The sequence below is a fragment of the Barbus barbus genome (genome assembly GCF_936440315.1).
Source record: "Barbus barbus genome assembly, chromosome: 7".
Lineage (NCBI taxonomy): Eukaryota > Metazoa > Chordata > Actinopteri > Cypriniformes > Cyprinidae > Barbus > Barbus barbus.
Window position 1 is genome coordinate 26,334,416 of NC_136735.1, and position 20,336 is coordinate 26,354,751.

Below are 20,336 nucleotides of genomic sequence, written 5' to 3' on the forward strand. Positions count from 1 at the left end.
TGTTACATTTTGTCTGACAAAATAGAATAAAAAATTCCATTAGTAAAGCTAATTTTTATGAATTTGTATACAAAGACTTTCCCCCGGTTTCACAGACAAGGCTTCAGCCTAGTCCTAGACTAAAACGTAAGTCTGAGCTGTTTAAACTTAAATAAACTTTCACTGGCTGATCTTAAAATATATCAGTGCCTTTTTTTTTTTTTTTTTGTCTCAAGATGCACCCCAGTATTTTTTTTTCTAAGCATGTTTATAAAAATTACCTAAATGTCCTATTTGAACTATGACCTAAACCTGGCTTAGTCTAAACCTTGTCTGTGAAACCGGGCCTTGATGTGGTATTATTTTGCTGCTTTCTCATTATAATTTAAACAACACTACTATATTGTTATAATTATCATTATTAAACTAAGAATTTATTTTGTAACTAGGGATTCTGCAATAAAAAAAAGTAGCCTATTAGCATTTGTCACATTTTCCATGTCATACCATACAGCTTACATTACATTACATATCATAACATAAAGTGCCAATCACTCAGCATCTATCCCTCCCTCTCTCTCTCCGCTCTCTCTCTCTCTGTGGTTTGTAGGTGAGCTAAAGCGCAGAGAGCGGCAGCGGCACTATTCAGTCACTGGTGACAGTGGAGGGGAGTCGTATGTCTCAGCGCTCCTCTCGGGATTTTCTCTTCAGTTTGTCTTTTGAGCGCTCCTCCTGTCTCCAGTCCTGTCTCTCCTCCTGTCTGCGGTCCTGTCTCCCCACCGCGCTCCTTTAATCCGTGTCGCAGTGAGAGAAAGGGAAAAAGGGGAAGAGGGCGGGGAGAGAATAGCGGACCGGTCTCCGCATTATTCCAGATGGCTGCCTCTGAATCAGCGGATGAGATTGGGCTCTCGGGTTCAGAGCTGTAAGGAGCTGGTGCTCCAGAGAGAGGCGGCTTTGGTGTGACAGCTTCCCGCTCAGCAGTGCCCCAGGTTCGGATTAAGGTAAGGTCTCGCCGACTGGAGATAGCGAAAGTGAGGTTTATTTTGAGTTACGTTTAGTGTTGTAACTTTGTGCTGAACGTCTTTGTGTGAGAGATTTAGAGATGCGCTGTGTTGGAATGTCACGTTACCGGGGCTGACCGGAGATGCTGTGCGCTTAATTTTACTTGCGTTAACGATCTTTTACTCAATTACCATTATCTTAAATCAGTTCTTTAAGCGCGACTGATAACGGTCTCAGGTTTAGTTTTTAAAGAGCAACCGTTAGAGCACAAGCACATGTGTAGCCTATGTTTTTCGCCACTGTATATCAGTGTCTTGGACTAATTTAAAGTATTTGAAAAACATTTCCTGAAATATTATTTTAGATAACATAACATCGTAAACATTTCAACAGTTACTGGTCTTTTTTAGAAACCTTGTTTTAGACTAATCCGGCTTTGTTTCCTTTTTATTAAATAGTCGGCTTTCTTTCTTTTATTCTTTTTCTTTTTTTGGTTTTAGACAAAAAATCTCAGGTTATCATTTGCGTAAAATTGTACAGACACTGTAGCTTGTTCAAAATGAATTGATGTATTTAGTCTGTTGAACATGAGAGGACCGAGCCAAGAAGTGTATAAGACGTTAATACGATATTATTAGTAAAGCAGGCAAAAGATCTTCTGCGATGCTTCCCAGGTCAAAGAATGCGCCGCCTCGCGGGGAAACACGCACACACGCACGCAAGTTTGTTGTACTATATTAGTGAGGACATCTCATAGACGCGTTTTTTTTTTTTTTTTTTTTTTCTTTTTTTTTTTTGTTAGTGGTGCTATTTATTAAACCTAACCCTTTCACAAACTTTCTGACGTTAGTTCTAAACCTAAATATGACTTGCTTGATTTATGAGCCTTTTAAATTGTGAGGGCCACATCAAATATTTCAATGTATTTTCCGAAGTATTAGCAAGTAATCACCAAATCAGAACAGGCTGCAGGCAGAATAGCTGATTATTCAGTTATTAATAAACCTGGCTGAACAGTAAAATAATAATGCACATCCCAAAATCTAGAATCTCTAGAATGTCTAATAATCCACTCTCTAAGTAAAGCCTGTCACAGTTATATTGTGTAAAAATGTTCTTTTGGCAATCTCCATTTTCTCCCTCTATGAAATTCATCCTGCGCCTCGATCTCACATTCCCACCTTCTTGAATTCCCCTGTGATGTTCTCGCACAACGCTGTAATCTGTTATTTCAATCTTGTGTAATTCATGTCCCTTTAATTACATACTCTGATATCACACAGACCGTGACGTGCACATAGTCGCACACACATAAACAGAGAGTGAACAAGTGCACTTGTTGGATGTACTAGATTTGATGTGCTAATGCATTTAATGCATGTACTAGTCAATGCATTTAATGAGAATATATATTCATTTTCTCACAAATCTCATTGTATTTGCCCCTACCTGTTTCAGGGTGTCTACAAAGGAAAACGAAAGTGTATGCTTTAGCCGCCATCTCCTTTTTATGCGGAAGCAACTTTAAAGATAAAATGCAGTCGTGCGGATTACCTGATGTACACAAAGTATGTGTGACACAGTTGATTCCCATTAGACAAATGATGAATTTCTCCCTTAGAGCCACCTTTAGGCTCCTATTGGCTCATCCTCCAACTTCCTATTGATATATGGCCAATCACACACTCCTCCTGGGAAGTGTTGGCCACAGCTGGTGAAGTGTTGAAAACAACCTGAAGGCTGACGGCTGTATTGCCCCTCAAGAGCATCCATACACACCCTTGATGAACACTTCTGTGACAGAAACGCACACACACATTTCAGAGATGCTTACAGTTATAATAAAATATGAACTTGCTTGTCTTTTGTCATTTGTATTCTCTGCAGGTTTGTTGGGGGTTAGGAGAAATCTCAGGACATGGAGGGTTGCTAGTTGGATAAGGATTCATTTCGGGAGAAACTGAAAGTGTTGTGTAACATTTTCAACCAAAATCTCTTTTAGTGCCCTGTCTTGGAAGTGAATTTGCCAGTTTTGTGAGATGGTCACATGACTGCAGCATGATTACCAAAAAAGACAATTTGCAGCTTTAGCCCGCCTCAGCGAACAATCAGAGACTCCCACCCACACACACTCCCACACATGTGCGCCGTTTGCCATGAATCTGGCCACCAAGCTGCGGAGGAATCTGAGGAGGCTGGTCATCCTCCTCGCCACCTTCTGTATGGTTAGCGTTTTAGTCTCCGCCTACTACCTTTACACAGGCTCAACCCAAGAGCTGGACCTTGCGGATCGCGCCATAGGTCCAGACTGTGCTGACCTCCGGGCGCTCCCTTTCCGACAGTCAGAACCTCGGACGCCTAAACCTATCGATCCGTCACGTAAGGATCCGGTGGTGTTGGTATTTGTAGAGAGTCAGTATTCTCAACTGGGACAGGACATCATTGCCATTCTAGAATCCAACCAATTCCGTTACCACGCCGAAATTGCACCAGGTAAGGGTGACATCCCACCTCTAACGCACAAAGGCCGTGGACGCTATGCACTGGTCATCTACGAGAACCTTCTCAAGTATGTCGGGATGGACGCATGGAACCGTGACCTTCTGGATAAATACTGTGCTGAATACAGTGTTGGAGTCATCGCTTTTCATCGGGCAAGTGAAAACTCCCAGCCTGCACTGCAGCTTAGGGGTTTCCCTCTGACATTGCGAACAAATGTTGCACTTCGAGACTGCTGTGTAAACCCCCGCTCACCTCTGCTTTACATAACGCGGGCGGAAGTGGATCGTAGCCACTTACCAGGAGAGGACTGGACTGTGTTTCAGTTCAACCATTCCACATATGAACCAGTCCTATTGGCTAAAACTCGACCCAGTGAGAGTGGAGTGGCCCAGATCATACCAGGTCCCCAGGGTCTCCATGCTTCCGTCGTGCAGGACTTGGGCCTGTACGATGGGGTGCAGCGTGTGCTGTTTGGACATGGGCTGAGCTACTGGTTACACAGACTTATACTGGTGGATGCCATCGCTTATCTCACAGGCAGGAAGCTGTCACGATCTCTGGAACGATACATCCTGGTTGACATAGATGATATTTTCGTGGGGAAGAAAGGGACAAGAATGAATGTGAATGACGTAAAGGTAAGAGAACAGTTTGAAGAATTTGTCTTTTAATTTGAGAAATTTTTAAAATATGAAAAAAAGTTCAAACAAAATAAATTTTCAGTTACACTTTATTTTAAAGTCCAGTTCTCAAACTAACTATTAACTACGACTTCTACCTCAATAAACTCCTAATTACTGCTTATTAATAGTTAATAAGGTAGTTGTTTAGCTTAGGTATTGGGTATCATTAAGGATGTACTGTAGAATATGGTCATGCAGAATATGTGCTTTATAGGTACTAATAAATAGTCAATATGCTAGTAATATACATGCTAATAAGCAACTAGAAAACAAGTGAGAATTGCTCCCTATAATTTTCTAAATAAATAAATTATTAATTAGCGCATTTAAATGGTGTCATGATAGGATGTGTCAACAAAGACATTCTACATTATACACACACATCAACCACAAAATTATTTGCAATCTGTTTCAACTAATCACCAAAGACAAAACAAAGACTAGTACCCAAGCTCTAATTAGTTGTGTGGGATTTGGAAGAAGCATTTGGTTGATTTTAGTCTGAGTTCCCCTTCGCAGGTGTTCACGTCTGATTTACTGAATGTGAATGTTTTTGTGGACAAGAAGGGGATGTTGTGTGTGTGTGTGTGTGTACGTCACTGAATTGGAGTGGGTGTTTGAGTTGGCCTCAGTCAGTATAAAGAGGCTATTTAGAGGGACAAGAGCAGTAAAATGGTGTTCATTCTCTCTTTCACACACTCATTCATAATCTCGTTCCCACGTTTGGCCCCTCTCTGAGGCTGTTCAACAGATTGAAGGGCCGCTCACTCTCCATTGTGAGATGACTTCATGACTTCCAGAGCTTTCAGATTCAAGTGCATGCACATGAGTGTACATAAATTAATGCAGGCATTATGCAGCAATTAGAAATGGATACACTGATAGGAAAGAGTCAAATATTTAAAACAACATTTCACCTAAAAAGCGAAAATTCTGTCATAATGTACTGATTTTGTTCCAAACCTGTATGATGTTATTTATAATTTTTTTGTGGAACTCACAGTAAAGTTTTGTTTTTTGAAGAATTGTTACACAGCTCTTTCCAAAGTTTGCAGTGAACTGAAAGACAGAAAACCCCATAAAAAGTAGTCCATACAACTTCTAAAAGTCTTCTCAAGCTATCTGATAGGCTTTTGTGAGGAACAGACTAAAATGAAATTAAATGAATGAAAATTTAATGAATATCCAGTTGGGGAAATTCAGTACAATGGCAGTACATTGTGACTCACTTTAACGCATAACAGAGAATTTAAAGAGTGCCACCAAAAAAAGGTTCCAGGTCAAAGCTCAGAGCCCTTAACGCACACTAAAGGTGCATCTCAATCAGTTCCCTAGCTCCCGAGTTTGTGAATCAGTAGATCGTGAATATGAATTCGGTCACTGGTAAGTTCCCTGACTCACTGCACTCATTCCAGTGACATGATTATGTACAACGTCAACGGACAACATAGTAGAACGTCACCGCTTGAATTAATAAACAACAGACATGACAGACCTCTTTTTGATATTATATTTTATTCTCTTTAAACACATCGTTCTGTTACATGTTCTTACAACTTTTCAGCTGAATTTCTTTTCAAATCTTCTATCGCGTGTCATTATAATTATCGAGGCTCGTGTGGTTTATGTTTCTCTCTCCAAAATTGTGACGTTATTTCCAGTAAGGGAGCATAGTGAACTCCGATGCTCCCTATTTTTTGTGGTGCATTGTGGGATTTTTCAGGGAGCGAACATTCCAGTGCACTGGAAGGATTTTGCGATTGAGACAGCCCTTAAAATGTCCGACTCCCTGATCAGTGCCCTGACTACTGAACAAGGGAGCTGATTGAGACGCACCCTAAATCTAAGGCTAAGTGGATTCCATCATTTATCATGTTAAGGAACTTGTGTGTCAGGTTTGGACTTTTTGGGTGAAACTTTGTCATCGCATTTGTTAAGCAGTTTTACAACATTTAAATGGACATGTTGGTAAGTACAAATTGAGTATACACATATTTCTGTAGCGATTCCCATAAATATTTAATAAGGACAATTATAAATGAGGTACCTAACATTCACATATCTTTGTCATATTTTAAAATATTGAACCCACTGGACACAGAAATGGCACATTCTTTATGGGTCATTTTCTTGTTAACGGTCCCTCCAATTTCAAACAAAAAGACTCTATGAACAGCATGATACCATTATACCTAGCATGGGTACACATTTAATTTCTGAATCTAATGTTCTCAGAGAAAGGTTAGTGGCTAAGCACGTGACACCTCCCCAGATGTTGCTAGCTAAGAATGTGCACTGTCAAATTCTTCCCGATTGGTCTGAGCTAATTTAGACCTGGCAAATGAGCCAGCGGTAAGATGGAGGTTCTGGAGGGGGAGCTCAGGGAGAGAATTAGAGCTAGTCGCTCTGGTGCACGACTGGAAATGTCAGCGGAAAATTCCCGAAGGATTCTGGGGAAAAACAAGGCGTGTAGTGATGGGGGAGAGAAGTGGGAAGGCTTTGATCCACCAGCCATTGTTTTTAGCCACTGTTACTGCTGGTTATAGAGAAGCCTCTGACCGTTTATGGCGGGCTGTTCCAGAATCCAGAACAGGTGCATGTGTTTGTGCATGTGTGAGGAAAGGCCGATACTAAGCCAGTGGAATGAAATGGCAGATAACAGCTAATCAATGGAAACCCATGGTTCTTAACTGGTGGGTCACGAACCAAAAATGGGACACGAGTCTGTTCTGATAGGGTCAGGGTGGAATAAGCAATGCTAAATACTAAGAATAAAATGGAAATAATCATATAATCACACACTGTTAGGCAAAATAACTTATAAGGGAGGAGAAAACATTTTGCTATGTATTAGTAGAAACTGCTTTGTGGAAAGTAGACAACATGTCTTCATTCTCAAAAACCAAATAAAAAAATATTAAAACACACCCAGACAAATATATGTCAAATATGTGTTCACTTAAATTGAATATATTTTGGATTCTAAAGCAAAACCATTTGAGAACCACTGGTTTGTAAAATATCACAAAATACATCTTCTCTGTTAGACTACTGTAACAATCATACAACAGATACTTCTTGACTTTTGTTAGAATAGGCTCATCTCATGTATTTGTAGAGAGTATAAAGATGAGAGAGAGAAAACAAGAGCAAGAGTGAGAGAGAAAGGAACCCTGTGTGCTCTAGATGTAGGTGTTGTAGATTAGAATGTCACTCTTAGTGACTGGTTGCCATATCTCCCATCAGCCCATGGGGCAGGCTGAAAAAACAGGGGGCACCAGTGATAAATTACTTGATGCACACTTGCACACACTCACAAACACAAATGGGATTTACCCTCACTTTACGTGTGTGTGTGTGTGTGTGTGTATGTGTGTGTGGATTCCCCAAGCAGAGATTTTGCTGAAACTGCAGTTAAAGTGACCTTGTGTTGGTGATTGTATAACAGGGCATTTCAGTTGTGTGTGTAAGGCAGTTGTGTAAGTGACAGCATGTGTAGTACTGAACTTAAACTATAGTATAATTGAGTATTTATGAATTTCCTTATGTACACTTGGGGAATACATAAATTCAATAATATTATTTTAATTAAACTTAATTGTTTGTATTTTAATATATTTTAAAATTGAATTAATTCCTGTTATGGCAAAGCCGAATTTTCAGCAGTCTTTGCTTGAAATAGAAATCTTCTGTAACAATGTAAATGCCTTAACTGTGCCTTTAATTAATTTAATGCATCCTTGGTGAATGAGATATATGTCAAACATCACCTGTTATGATACTCTTTGGTATCTCCTTTGAAGGTATCTTGAGTAAAACAGCTTTATATTTAACAAAGCATACACAATGACCTAAACCAGAAGGGATGTGACCTGTTTTACAGAATATGGAAGTTTTTGTGCATAACCCCTATAAAAGTATTAATTGCTTTAAAAAAACATCTTACTAACCCCAAACATTTTAAAGATATTGAATTTAACATCAAACACGGATAGCATTTAATGCCTATTTATATCAGGTACGGTGCTAAAATCAAAAAGCAACAAATAAAAAAGACGGCTATTATCTCCTCAGCCGCACTTTGTTTTAGTTTATTTAGGTGAATCAGACTATCTATTTCAGTGAATGAATTCAGTGATTCATTTTTGCCATCACTCAAAAAGTCCCTCTGCAGTTTTTTATTTATTAAAATGTTGAGGCACATATATATAAATAAATATTGCAGTTTATTGCTATGCTTACAGTTGTGGAAAACCATGGAATGACTTAATTATTGTTTAACTGGATTTTGATTGTATTTGACATCTTGCATGAATTCTAATTGGCTTCAAAGGCTGGTTGGTCGAAATGACGATTTCTCTGAAAAAAATCACTCTTTTCATTTCAAAGCAAATGCATAAATATCGAGACTGTTAGCTATAGCTTGTGGCCCTAGTACACTTACATCTGGTCATTGTGTGTGTGTGTGTGTGTGTGTGTGTGTGTGTGTGTGTGTGTGTGTGAGTCTGCATGGTGAGTATGATTCTTGGCTTTGAAACAGCATATAGATGAGGATTAAAGACAAAGCTGCCACTTCTTCAACTGCACACTGACTTCAACATGTACTGTAAGACAGAATCACAGCGAACAGAATCACAATATCAAAGCTATAGCTGCACATATTCAGCCAGAGACACAGTGCAGAATCAAAGTGACTCCTGAAGCCTTCCTCTCACACCCCAGCTCAAACATACACACAAATATGGGTTAGAAAACAAGGGAAATGAGAGAGAAGAACAGAACAGCCACTCATTTCCGTTACAGACACTTCTGAAGAGAGAAAAAGTGATTTAAAGGGAGTTAAAGAAATAGTTCACCCTTAATGAAAAAAAAGTATGCTGAAAATGTACTCACCCTCAGACCATTCAAGATATAAATGAATTTGTTTCTTCATCGCAGCAGATTTGGAGAAATTCAGAAATGCATAATTTGCTCACCAATGGATCCTCTAGGGTGAATGGGTGCCATAAGAAAAGGAGTACAAAAAACTGATAAAAACATCACAATACCTCACAAGCAATCCACACCACTCCAGTCCATCTGGTAAATCCAATTACGGAATATTAAAACTTTAAATGGTTTAAAGTTAAAATGCCTTTTTGATGGATTTGTTACAAACAGTTATTTACTTCACAAAACATACTTTTTTACTGAAGGATGCATTATTATGGATTATGATAATCCATAATAATGCATTCTTCTGTAAAAAAAAGTCAATCCCATGTTGCCCTGTCATATTAAAATCCAACATATTTGTTTAGAACTCTTTTGGACTGTTTTCACTTCTAAACAGTGTATATTTCTCTCCTGATTTAGATGAGATGACTTTTTCACTGGAGAAAGCAATATAACATATATTTTTTTAGGATAATGGAGGAATATTCTAGCCGGAAGCAATGGTGTGAAGTTAATATGGTTTATTGATGAATATATTTACTACACACAGCTTTTTGCTTCACAAGATGTTAATTGATGGACTGCATGGCATTAGGTGGATTTATTGTGGATTATTGTGATGTTTTATCACATGTTTGTCTCTCATTCTGAGAGCACCGATTCACTGCAGAGAATCCATTGGTGAGCAAGAGATATAATGCTATATTTCTCTAAACCATCTGGATGACATAATGGTGAGTAAATTGTCAGCAAACTTTCACTTTTGGGTGAGCTATTCCTTCTGAGGTCCATAGAACTTATGGAAATGGATTTCTAGAATGTTCCTTGTGAATTTATTCTGTTTCAACATAGCAACATAGCAAACGTACAGTGAAATTTGAATGTTGTCTTGTTTAAAAAAAAAAATCTTAATCTCATGACTAAATGTCATGAGGTCTAATCCACAGTACAGCTGCATTTGACCAAGAACCACCCACTTAGACTGGAAGACACATTTTGTCCGACATGTAAAGCTATAAAGCTACCTTACCAGCTGCCATTTTTATGTTTTACTTGCTTTTTAGGGGCAACTTTTCTGATATGCATCAGTCTCCACAAACTGTTTTGGAGAAAAAGTAGCAGAAAATATGTAGGAATTTATTTTCATCCCAAATTCTGCCCTGAAGTGCTCATTGAATCAACCAGTTCCTTGTTAACATGACTTCTCTTATCTGTGGACTGATAAAAATCCCCTGTGAGCCCTTAAGGTCTCTGCACACTGAGTCCGAAATTTTCGCATGCGTTTTTTCGCATTCGCAATCTTAAAAATTTGTCACACACAGAGACCTTGCACACTGAGTCCGATGCGTTTTAATTAATCCGTTGCGAAAAAAATCGCAAAACTATACAAAATGTCTTCAAGCAGTGAGGATGATTTTGTTGTCCTCTCTCTTTTTAAAAAAAGAAAAAGGAAATATTGGGTCCATCCAATCCTTAGATTGCGCAGAGAGGAAGGACAGTTCCACCTCCTTATCAAAGAGCAGCGGGATTATCCCGAGAGATTCAAAGTTTATTTCAGGATGTCAGTGCCTCAGTTTGATACTTTGCTAGCGATACTGAATCCACATATTAAAAAGAAGACCACCAATTTCCGTGAACCAATTTATCCTGAACAGAGACTGTCTGAGGTATGGATACAGCAGTTCTTTATATTCTGTATGTTTGTATTCCGCAATTTGTTTGTCATAAAGTGCTCTGTGCTGCAAGACGAAGTGTATTAATTTGTCTGACACTATTTTGGATTTTGGCTTTCGCTTCTACGGTGGCTCTGAATTGTCAAAACACCTTCTCAAAGCATCTCAAAATGCTTTATACGGATGCGAAAAACGCAAAAAAATCGAACCCGATCCGAATTTTTTTTTGACGGACGAAAATTTCGGAGGCAGTGTGCAAACGTGATTGACAAAACGTGAGGTCGTATTTATTTTTCAACGTGCGAAAATTTCGGACGAAAAATTCGGACTCAGTGTGCAATGGCCTTTACTCACGGAAGTTGTCAGATTAGAGTTTGCCAGATTGAGCAAGTGCTTTCCAGTTTTGTGTGCAATATGCATCTGACTGTGGGTGGTTCATGCCGTCTGTGAATGTAGAACAGTTCTACAGTAATAGCTATGCTACGTATTTATTTGCATTTGTTCAGTGATTAATTCTGATATTTTGACACATTTCAAAATCCTAATGTTTGCTCTTATTGGTGCATAAACTTGCAGTCAATGATGAAGCAGAAAATTAAGAATTGCTTTCTTTTTTCTTTTTTTCGCACAGAATGTGTGACATATGTACTTTGGGTGACCTGGTTTGAGAACCCGTTTATGTCCCCCCCCCCCATTTTTCCACTTTGCTTCCTGTCCAATCTAATTAGTCAAGTCTAAACAAAGGCAAAAAAAAAACCAAAATGAGTGCACACACCAACTTGGACAGCCACCTGTTTCTTAGACTACATTTCTGGCAAAGTCCCAAATTCAGTTGCAATTTCTCATTTCTTTTGTATAAACAGACTCCTCTGAACGGGAAAAGAGATTTTGTAAATTGTGCGCTCCGTTATGCTATCAAGTCGACAGACTGAAAGAATGTTGAATAATGTGAACAGTGCAGTGATTTTGGTAGTTTGAAAGTCATGTGAAGCTGACACTTTTAGAGCAGATTGAAACTGAAGCATCAGTCTGATGTTAAATCTGAGCTTCAAGAGGTCAAATACAGACCAACCAGAGAAAAACTCACACACCAGACCTATTTTCAGAAAGTATTGATCCAATGATATTTCTGCTCTGAGTAAGATGGAGCTGGTGTATGTGTGTTTCCGTTAAAGGGCTACGGAGGTTGCTAAGCAGCTGTCTTCGTTTTCAGCCGCACACTCACGTCAACAACACACTCACACATGTGTGTCCTCTAGCACTTGACACATTATGAGCCGTGTTGGGGAAGCTACTTGCCAAGCTACATCAAATTTAAAGTACAGACAAGCTACCCTTAAGAAATTTTTTTACAAATAACAAAAAGTAGCTAACTACATTGAAGATAAGGGGTTGATATCTTTAAATCAACAAGGGCACCAATCTCAGTATATTTATACACATAGATTTACAGTAAACCTTTAAAACTAAAAACTGTGCAATATTGGAGTTGAAAACTTAATGATAAATAGCAGTGTTTAACAAAATGTATTTTTTCAGTTTACTATATAAAAGAAGGCATACATTCCAATTGAATCAATGAATGTATTTTTTGTACCAGTTCTTTAGAATGAACTTTCTGAATGAAAATGACTCTCTAAAATGAATCTGACTTACAATGTGTGTGATAAACAGATATTTTAGTGGAGGGCATTGTGGGCTTTATATTCCAAGACTATAAAAATCTTTCTTGCAGTTTCAGCAGGTTGACATATTTAATTCTGTTGAATTTGTAACAATGTTAAATTTATTGCAAAAAAAAAAAAAACCTTTGAAGGCATAAAAATTTATATAAACACAGCTCTGGGTAGGTTATAGTTTTGTTAAATAAAGTTTTGCTAAGATAATATGCCAGTATAAATATACATGGATAGAGACACAGAGACAGAAAGAGGGTGGTAAGGGAGAGGGGAAACAGAAAGCTGTTGCTGAGAAAAGAGTGTTGCTGTGACAACAATATGTTTGGCATTTGTGTGGGATTATTTCTTTTTGCCACCCTTACTTCTCTTCCACCTTTATTTTTGTCTTCTTATTCTTCATATCCCCCCTTTTTATACTAATACAAGTGTACAAGCTTTAGCAATCGCCTGCTGAAAAAAAGCATAGTTTATCTAGATGATACTCATCCTCTCTGCATCTGTATCATGGTTCATGCCCCTTCTAATCCAGATCTTACCCCAAAAAAAGACAGGAAGTGCTTTGTACATGTAGGGCGGATGTGTTAAAGTCCCGTTGTAGAGATGCCCCTGTGTGAGCAAGAAAGATACACATTATGCAAAGCTGTCATTTCCACTGCATCTCAGGTCAGATGGAGTGTTATTTGTTGCAGCAATAAACCTCTAAAGGAAAGATCTGTTAAAAACATTCATCTGTCAACACCATATAATAATAGTAACAGCGTCTGAAGAGTCATGTCCATTCAAACTGAGTGAGCACTTGCCTCCTCAGATTTCTGAGCCAAGTGAATTCTAAATGCAACTTCAGAGGCAAAAAACAATGTTTGCATTTTTGATAAGATATTTGTTTTTGTTTTTTCGCAGCTTTAAAATGTTTTTCTTTTTTTGGAGGTTTTATCACCTGTCCACCCATATGTCAGAGCTGCTGTTTTCCATAAGAACATTGCATGTAATCACTGGCTGTTTATTTGATGATGCTTCAGTGTGTGCTTTGGTTTTGAAGTCACAGTTCAGTATGCTTTCTGTACAGAAGAAAGAAAATATATGCATTTGGATGTTTGGATGCAAAATATATTAGGAAAAAAAGTATATTTTAGTCAGAATAATTGTGTCACCCATTCTATTGCGCTACAGAATAGTGCTATTGCTGAGATATATATATATATATATATATAAAAAGAAGAAGAAATAAATAAATATTTCTGAATTACAGTTCAAACCGCTTATAAATGGCATAGTCACATGATATCTTATGCTCATATGTTTCATATATGGGTACCAGTCATTGAAATTTAAATCCTTATACCTTTTAGTGTACTAGAAAAAAATTCAATTTACAAAACTAGCAGCTTTCTGAGCCCCCATGTGGAAGACCACTTTTGGTCCCACAGGAAGCAGTCCAATGTCACACACAACCCTACATCATTTAGATGGATTCATCTTCCCACTGTATTCTTCTACCCCTAACATGTTTTGAATATATGCGTAACGAATGAATAGTGTTACCAAAAATAAAGAATGCACACATAGACACACACAGACAAAAAAAACAATTGACAGACATAAAAGTAGCATTTTTTTTCTCCAGTAGTCTGAGAATGAGGCTTCACTGTGTTAGATTAATAGGCATGTACTATATATGCGCATGCTCCTTTTTCTCATGGCCTCAGGAATAAGCAATGATTTCATGTCCAATAAATATTACATGTGGAGCCTTTCCCGGATTCCTTGGTACACACACACACATGTACACATATGCACATAGTCTGCCTTTGAAAATTAGGTAACGCTTTAGAGTACAGCCCGAATTTACAGCGTACCTATTTTGTAACTATAGAGTACTTCCACAGTACCTACTCGTAAATATAAGGGAACAATGTGCAACGTTTGGGGAATAAGTGGGTAATAACCTGCAAAATTATAAAGCATTTATACTGTAACTATTTTATAACTAAAGGGTACCTATTCTGAAATTACTTGTATGTAGAGTCCGCGATTTTCCACGTCAGCATAACTTAAAGCTGAAGGTACATGTAGGTAAACGGAAACAATTGGGAAATAAGGGGGTAATGACATGGAAAATTAAAAGTAAGGTGTAACTATTCTAAGATTATGTGGTATTTATATCCTACTGTGTTAGGCAACAATATTATGATTTAGAACAAGTTGCCTTATTGTAACAACACAAAATATATGATTAAAAATATTTTTACACTATGTACTGGGTAGCCTACTTATTGTATTATTACAACATATATCTTACATGGCATTAATACAAATAGTAAACTATTGTATAATTTAGTAATTATAGTGAAGTTCAAAACCACCATAGTCTTTATAAAATTTTACCACAGTTTACTAAAGAATATAAGCTATATTATTTACTAGTGTTATTTATGTGGGGTCATGGAGATTACTGAACAAATCAGCTGAAAGTATGGGGCAATTATGTGATGAGCTTCTGATATGATTTGGTTTAGAAGTTCCCATATGAAAATTTACCTGATGAAAGAATATTGCTTATGGTCATCTCAGCAGCGAGTCAGGTCACCAGCATTGTACTGTCGAGGTGCAATACAGTGGAAAAGTACATAATACCATATAATAACAGCATAATACACAACACGTATAATTACTGTATAATTGATGTTTTTTGATAGCTGTAGTGCTTAGGGATGTAACGATTACCGGTTTGACGATAAATCATGATAAAATTCCCCACGTTAGTATTACCGTTTCATATTTTATTTATCATTAAAACCGTATTCGATTACCGTGATTTGAACAACTCGAGATAAATAAATACTGTCCAGCATAAAGCAGAGTTTTCAGTAACAGTCTAACGTGCGCACAGTAGTTTCGTTCTGAGTGAAAACAGGACGGAAAAGCTGGGAGGTTTTAAAAGAGTGCTAAGGGAATTATACAACTGAATATATCAATGAATTAATTATATGAATGCACCTCTGAAGGTTCTGACTGTCTTCAGAAACGATTTGATGGCATTTTGTTTTCATCTTCGCTCCATGTAATACCTAAAGGAAGTGTTTGCGGAGTTCACGGGAATCAGCTGTAATTCAGCTTTTCCGTATAAAGCACCACCTGCTGTCAGAGACTGGATTTACAGACATTTTATTTACATTCAGCCTGTGTGCAGTTTCTGTCTGGCCAAAAAACGGACCAAATTTGCATGCCCTGTTGTAAATTTTAACCGGTTGATAAAAACCAAGCTTATGTGGATTCTACACATTTAAACAATTCAGATAAGCTATATAGAATTATTTATGGAGCAGATAAAATACATATAATCATTTATTAATCAATTATCATTTTAACTTAACCCTTTTCTTTAAAGGCTGAAATGTGAGGTCTACCTTTATGTTAAACTTTTTCAAAGCTTTATTTGAACATTTACATTATTTATTTGAACATGCTATTAAACTGTTGTCAGTCAAGTTGTCATTTAAAATACAGACTTCATTGGTAATGTTATTGTTTTAGTGATTATGCAAACAAAAAGTCATTTTATTTGCTGTTTGTTGATTTGTAAGTATGAAACTTGGTGAAGTGATTTATGTGTGGTACTTTTTGAACATCTCCAGCACATTTTAACAATACCGTGATAATACTGATAACCGTGATAATTTTGGTCACTATAATCGTGATTAGAAATTTTCATACCGTTACATCCCTAGTAGTGCTGTTGGTGCACTTAAGGCTTCCGTATGTGGTTTGAGGCAAGTACAATAAAATGTACTACAACCTTTTTCTTAACGACTCTGCAAACATACACCCCTATTATATGTAGTTATTGTGTACACTTACACAGTAACTACACGTAACGAGGCTAATCTAATCTAAAGTGATGCCTTGTTACCCTCTTGTTACATGTAGTTACTGTGTAAGTGTAACGTCCGCGGGCTATAATCTAAAGTGATGCCTTGTTACCTGCTTGTTACGTGTAGTTACTATGTAAGTGTAACATCCGCGGGCTGTAATCTAAAGCGATGCCTTGTTACCCTCTTGTTACATTTAGTTACTGTGTAAGTGTAACATCTGTGGGCTGTAATCTAAAGCGATGCCTTGTTACCCTCTTGTTATGTGTAGTTACTATGTAAGTGTAACATCCGCGGGCTGTAATCTAAAGCGATGCCTTGTTACCCTCTTGTTACATGTAGTTACTGTGTAAGTGTAACATCCGCGGGCTGTAATCTAAAGCGATGCCTTGTTACCCTCTTGTTACATGTAGTTACTGTGTAAGTGTAACATCTGTGGACTGTAATCTAAAGCGATGCCTTGTTACTCTCTTGTTACGTTTAGTTACTGTGTAAGTGTAACATCCATGGGCTGTAATCCAAAGTGATGCCTTGTTACTCTCTTGTTACGTTTAGTTACTGTGTAAGTGTAACATCCACGGGCTGTAATTTAAAGCGATGCCTTGTTACTCTCTTGTTACGTTTAGTTACTGTGTAAGTGTAACATCCACGGGCTGTAATCTAAAGTGATGCCTTGTTACTCTCATGTTACGTTTAGTTACTGTGTAAGTGTAACATCCACGGGCTGTAATTTAAAGCGATGCCTTGTTACTCTCTTGTTACGTTTAGTTACTGTGTAAGTGTAACATCCACAGGCTGTAATCTAAAGTGATGCCTTGTTACTCTCTTGTAACGTGTAGTTAATTAGTAAGTGTAACATCCGCGGGCTGTAATCTAAAGCGATGCCTTGTTACTCTCTTGTTACGTTTAGTTACTGTGTAAGTGTAACATCCACGGGCTGTAATCTAAAGTGATGCCTTGTTACTCTCTTGTAACGTGTAGTTAATGAGTAAGTGTAACATCCGCGGGCTGTAATCTAAAGCAATGCCTTGTTACCCTCTTGTTAAATGTAGTTACCGTGTAACATTAGTGTAACATGAAAAATTTTAGTTATGCTATAGGGCTGGGTAAAAAATATCGATTCTCCGATTTTAATCGATCTTCAGTTTAACGCAACGATATCGATTCGGGAAATCCCCGAATCGATTCTTAATGCGCGTGCTTCACGTAAGAGGATATGAATATTCACCTCTCGTCCTGAAGGTGTCACCATCTATAGATATACTTACCTGGCAGGGGAGACACCATGATCAAGAAGGCGGTTCACCCTGTGTGCACCCTATTATTAATGTAGATGTGTATTTCAGTAAAAAACTTAAGTAGGAGAGTTTCAGTTACCAGCATTTATATCAAAATATGGATCCCATGTCTGCAAAACTAACATTTTAAATGAAATATTGATAGCTAATCGATATCGAATCGAAATCGAAATCGAATCGAATCGAAACCATAAAAATAAGAATCGAATCGAATCGCAGAATTGGTCACAATACCCAGCCCTATTATGCTACAATAGATGTGTTTCAAATTTATTAACAATGAACTGTATTACATAGTTAAATGTAAGGTCCAAAGACCTTAGGTTAACAAATTAATATTTTTGTTATTTAACAAAATTTTAACAGATCTTTTCCAAGAACAGAATGCAGAAAAAAAACTAATTTGCAACCACTTATACAAAATACAAACAACTGTAAAAAAAAAAAAAAAAACACACACACACACAAAAAAAAATCATGTTCTACATTTATTTTTAATAGGCATATTGCCAATGTTTCCTTTCAGCTGTGGGCAGGAATCGACGAATTTCTGGAGATATTTTGCATATGCTTGCAACGCTGTCCCTGCAGTATATGAGGGAGCAGAAAAGTCCTCCCCCTCTGATGCAGTTTTCACCTATGATCACAATTAGACAAAAATACACTGCAAAAAAATAAATAAATAAAAATAAAATTGTTAATGCATGTAAAGTTTGCATAATGTAAAGAAATGTTGCACAAAGCTTATATTTAACCAAATATATAAAATAAGGACTTCTGTGAGGACTCTGTGTTACAGCAATGTTTCAAGGAAAATCTGTAAGAGTTGCCAACACTGTGATACAGTAAAGCAATAAATAATATAATAACAAAGGACTACAAAAGTACACAGGTAACTGCAAAATAAAAACAAGAACTGACTTTCCTGATCTTTTGACTGAGCCGCACAGAAATGACTGAACAAATTTTTTTTATTCATCTTTGTTCAAAAGTTATGATGTTGTGAACTTCACGAGGTTGACCCAAATTGGTTCAGAGGCTGTATCTCAGCCAAACTTTGATCAATCAAAACAAAAGTTGGTACGCTTCTTCAACACCATGATCTTAGCATTCTTCTAAGTTACAGGCTAAACAATTACCATTCTGTTTAATGTGACTCTTCAGCTATCGAATTAACCATAAGCTGCTTTACAATTAACTTTACTTTGCGTGTTATGCTGGTTAAAATGCTAAAGAACTTTTTGTCAGCTCATTTTCACACCTAAACCTCTCCTCGGCAGCCTGTCAAATGTGCAGCGATCGAGTGGCGCACTCTGCTAAGCCAATGGCCCTGAACCTTTCAGGTTGTGGGTTCGAATCACGGTTGACACATGCCCAGACTGCAACTTTATAAAATTGCATGTAATGTGTCACTTGGAGCCAGTTGCTTAAGTTCTACCTTCAACAGCTAAAGTCTCTATAAACTTAAACAAACCACAGTCAATGAGCAGCATATACTGTGTAATGCAAAAGGCTATATCCTTGAGTGATAAATTAAATTCAGTGTGAAGGAAGTGCTGAACCAATGTAAATTACAAAATGTTCAAAAAGTTCCTAATGAAAAATTCTAATGTCCAACCATTAGAAAGCCCCCGAAAATTGCTGCTTGCAGCTATATTTATTATTATTATTATTATCATTATAAATATTTAAAACAGTTGAGTACATTTTTTCAGGATTCTTTGATGAATAGAAAGATCCAAAGATCAACATTTATCTGAAATAAAAAGATGTTATAAAATTATACACTATAACATTCAGGGGGGGGATAGAAATTACTACTCTTATGGATGGTTTAAATTGATCAAAAGTGAAGATAAAGATACTTATAATGTTACAAAAGATTTCTATTTCAGATAAATGCTGTTCTTCTGAACTTTCTACTCACCAAGGAAACCTGAAAAAATTATACTCAGCTGTTTTCAACATAATAATAATAATAATAGTTTTTTTTGAGCAGCATATCAGAATATTAGAATGATTTCTAAAGGATCAGGACACACTGAAGACTGGAGTAATTAAAAAAATTCAGCTTTGATGACAGGAATAAATTACATTTTTAAAATATATTCAAATAGAAAACATTTATTTTGAAATAGTAAAAATATTTCAAAATTGTACTGTTTTTGCTGTACTTTGGATCAAATAAATGCAGGCTTGGTGAGCAGAAGAGGCTTCTTTAAAAACATAAAAAATCGTACTGTTCAAAAACTTTTGACTGGTAGTGTTAATAAAATTTTGTGTTTTTGTGTTAAATTTCAGTAATTTTGACAGTCAAAGTTGACAAGCTCTCAGATGAGAAACAGCAGGATGAGATTCAGACAGATCCTTTTTCTTTGCACCCTCTTTCCAGAATTCCAGCTGATCTGTGACTTTCAATGCATTTGTTGCCACAAATATTGGCTGTCTGAATGAACCTGCAAACACAAACACAAGAAAAAAAAACATTATTTTTCAAAGCAGTGTTTACAGAATTTCTTTTAAATATAAACACAAAAAAATTTGAACACAAAAAATATGTATTGATAGAAAAAAAAAAATAGAATGATACTTTTAAAAATTAGACTAAAACCAGTACCAGTAGGTGGCAGCAAGCCACTGTCTTAATGACTGAGCCATTGAGTAATTTATTCAATCAATTCGTTAAAAACTGCTGATTCATTCAGGAATGAAGAAA

General features: G+C 37.0%; 1 protein-coding gene across 1 annotated transcript in view; it reads left to right on the top strand.

The window, feature by feature from the left end:
- Positions 1-619: 619 nt before the first annotated feature.
- Positions 620-20,336, top strand: part of LOC306872506 (bifunctional heparan sulfate N-deacetylase/N-sulfotransferase 4-like) — a 72,791-nt gene continuing 53,074 nt past the window's right edge. The window contains exons 1-2 of the mRNA XM_079421095.1: positions 620-980; positions 2,869-4,121. Of these exons, the coding sequence (XP_079277221.1) occupies positions 3,138-4,121 (984 nt within the window). The 5' untranslated portion in view covers positions 620-980; positions 2,869-3,137. The remainder of the gene's footprint in view (positions 981-2,868; positions 4,122-20,336) is intronic.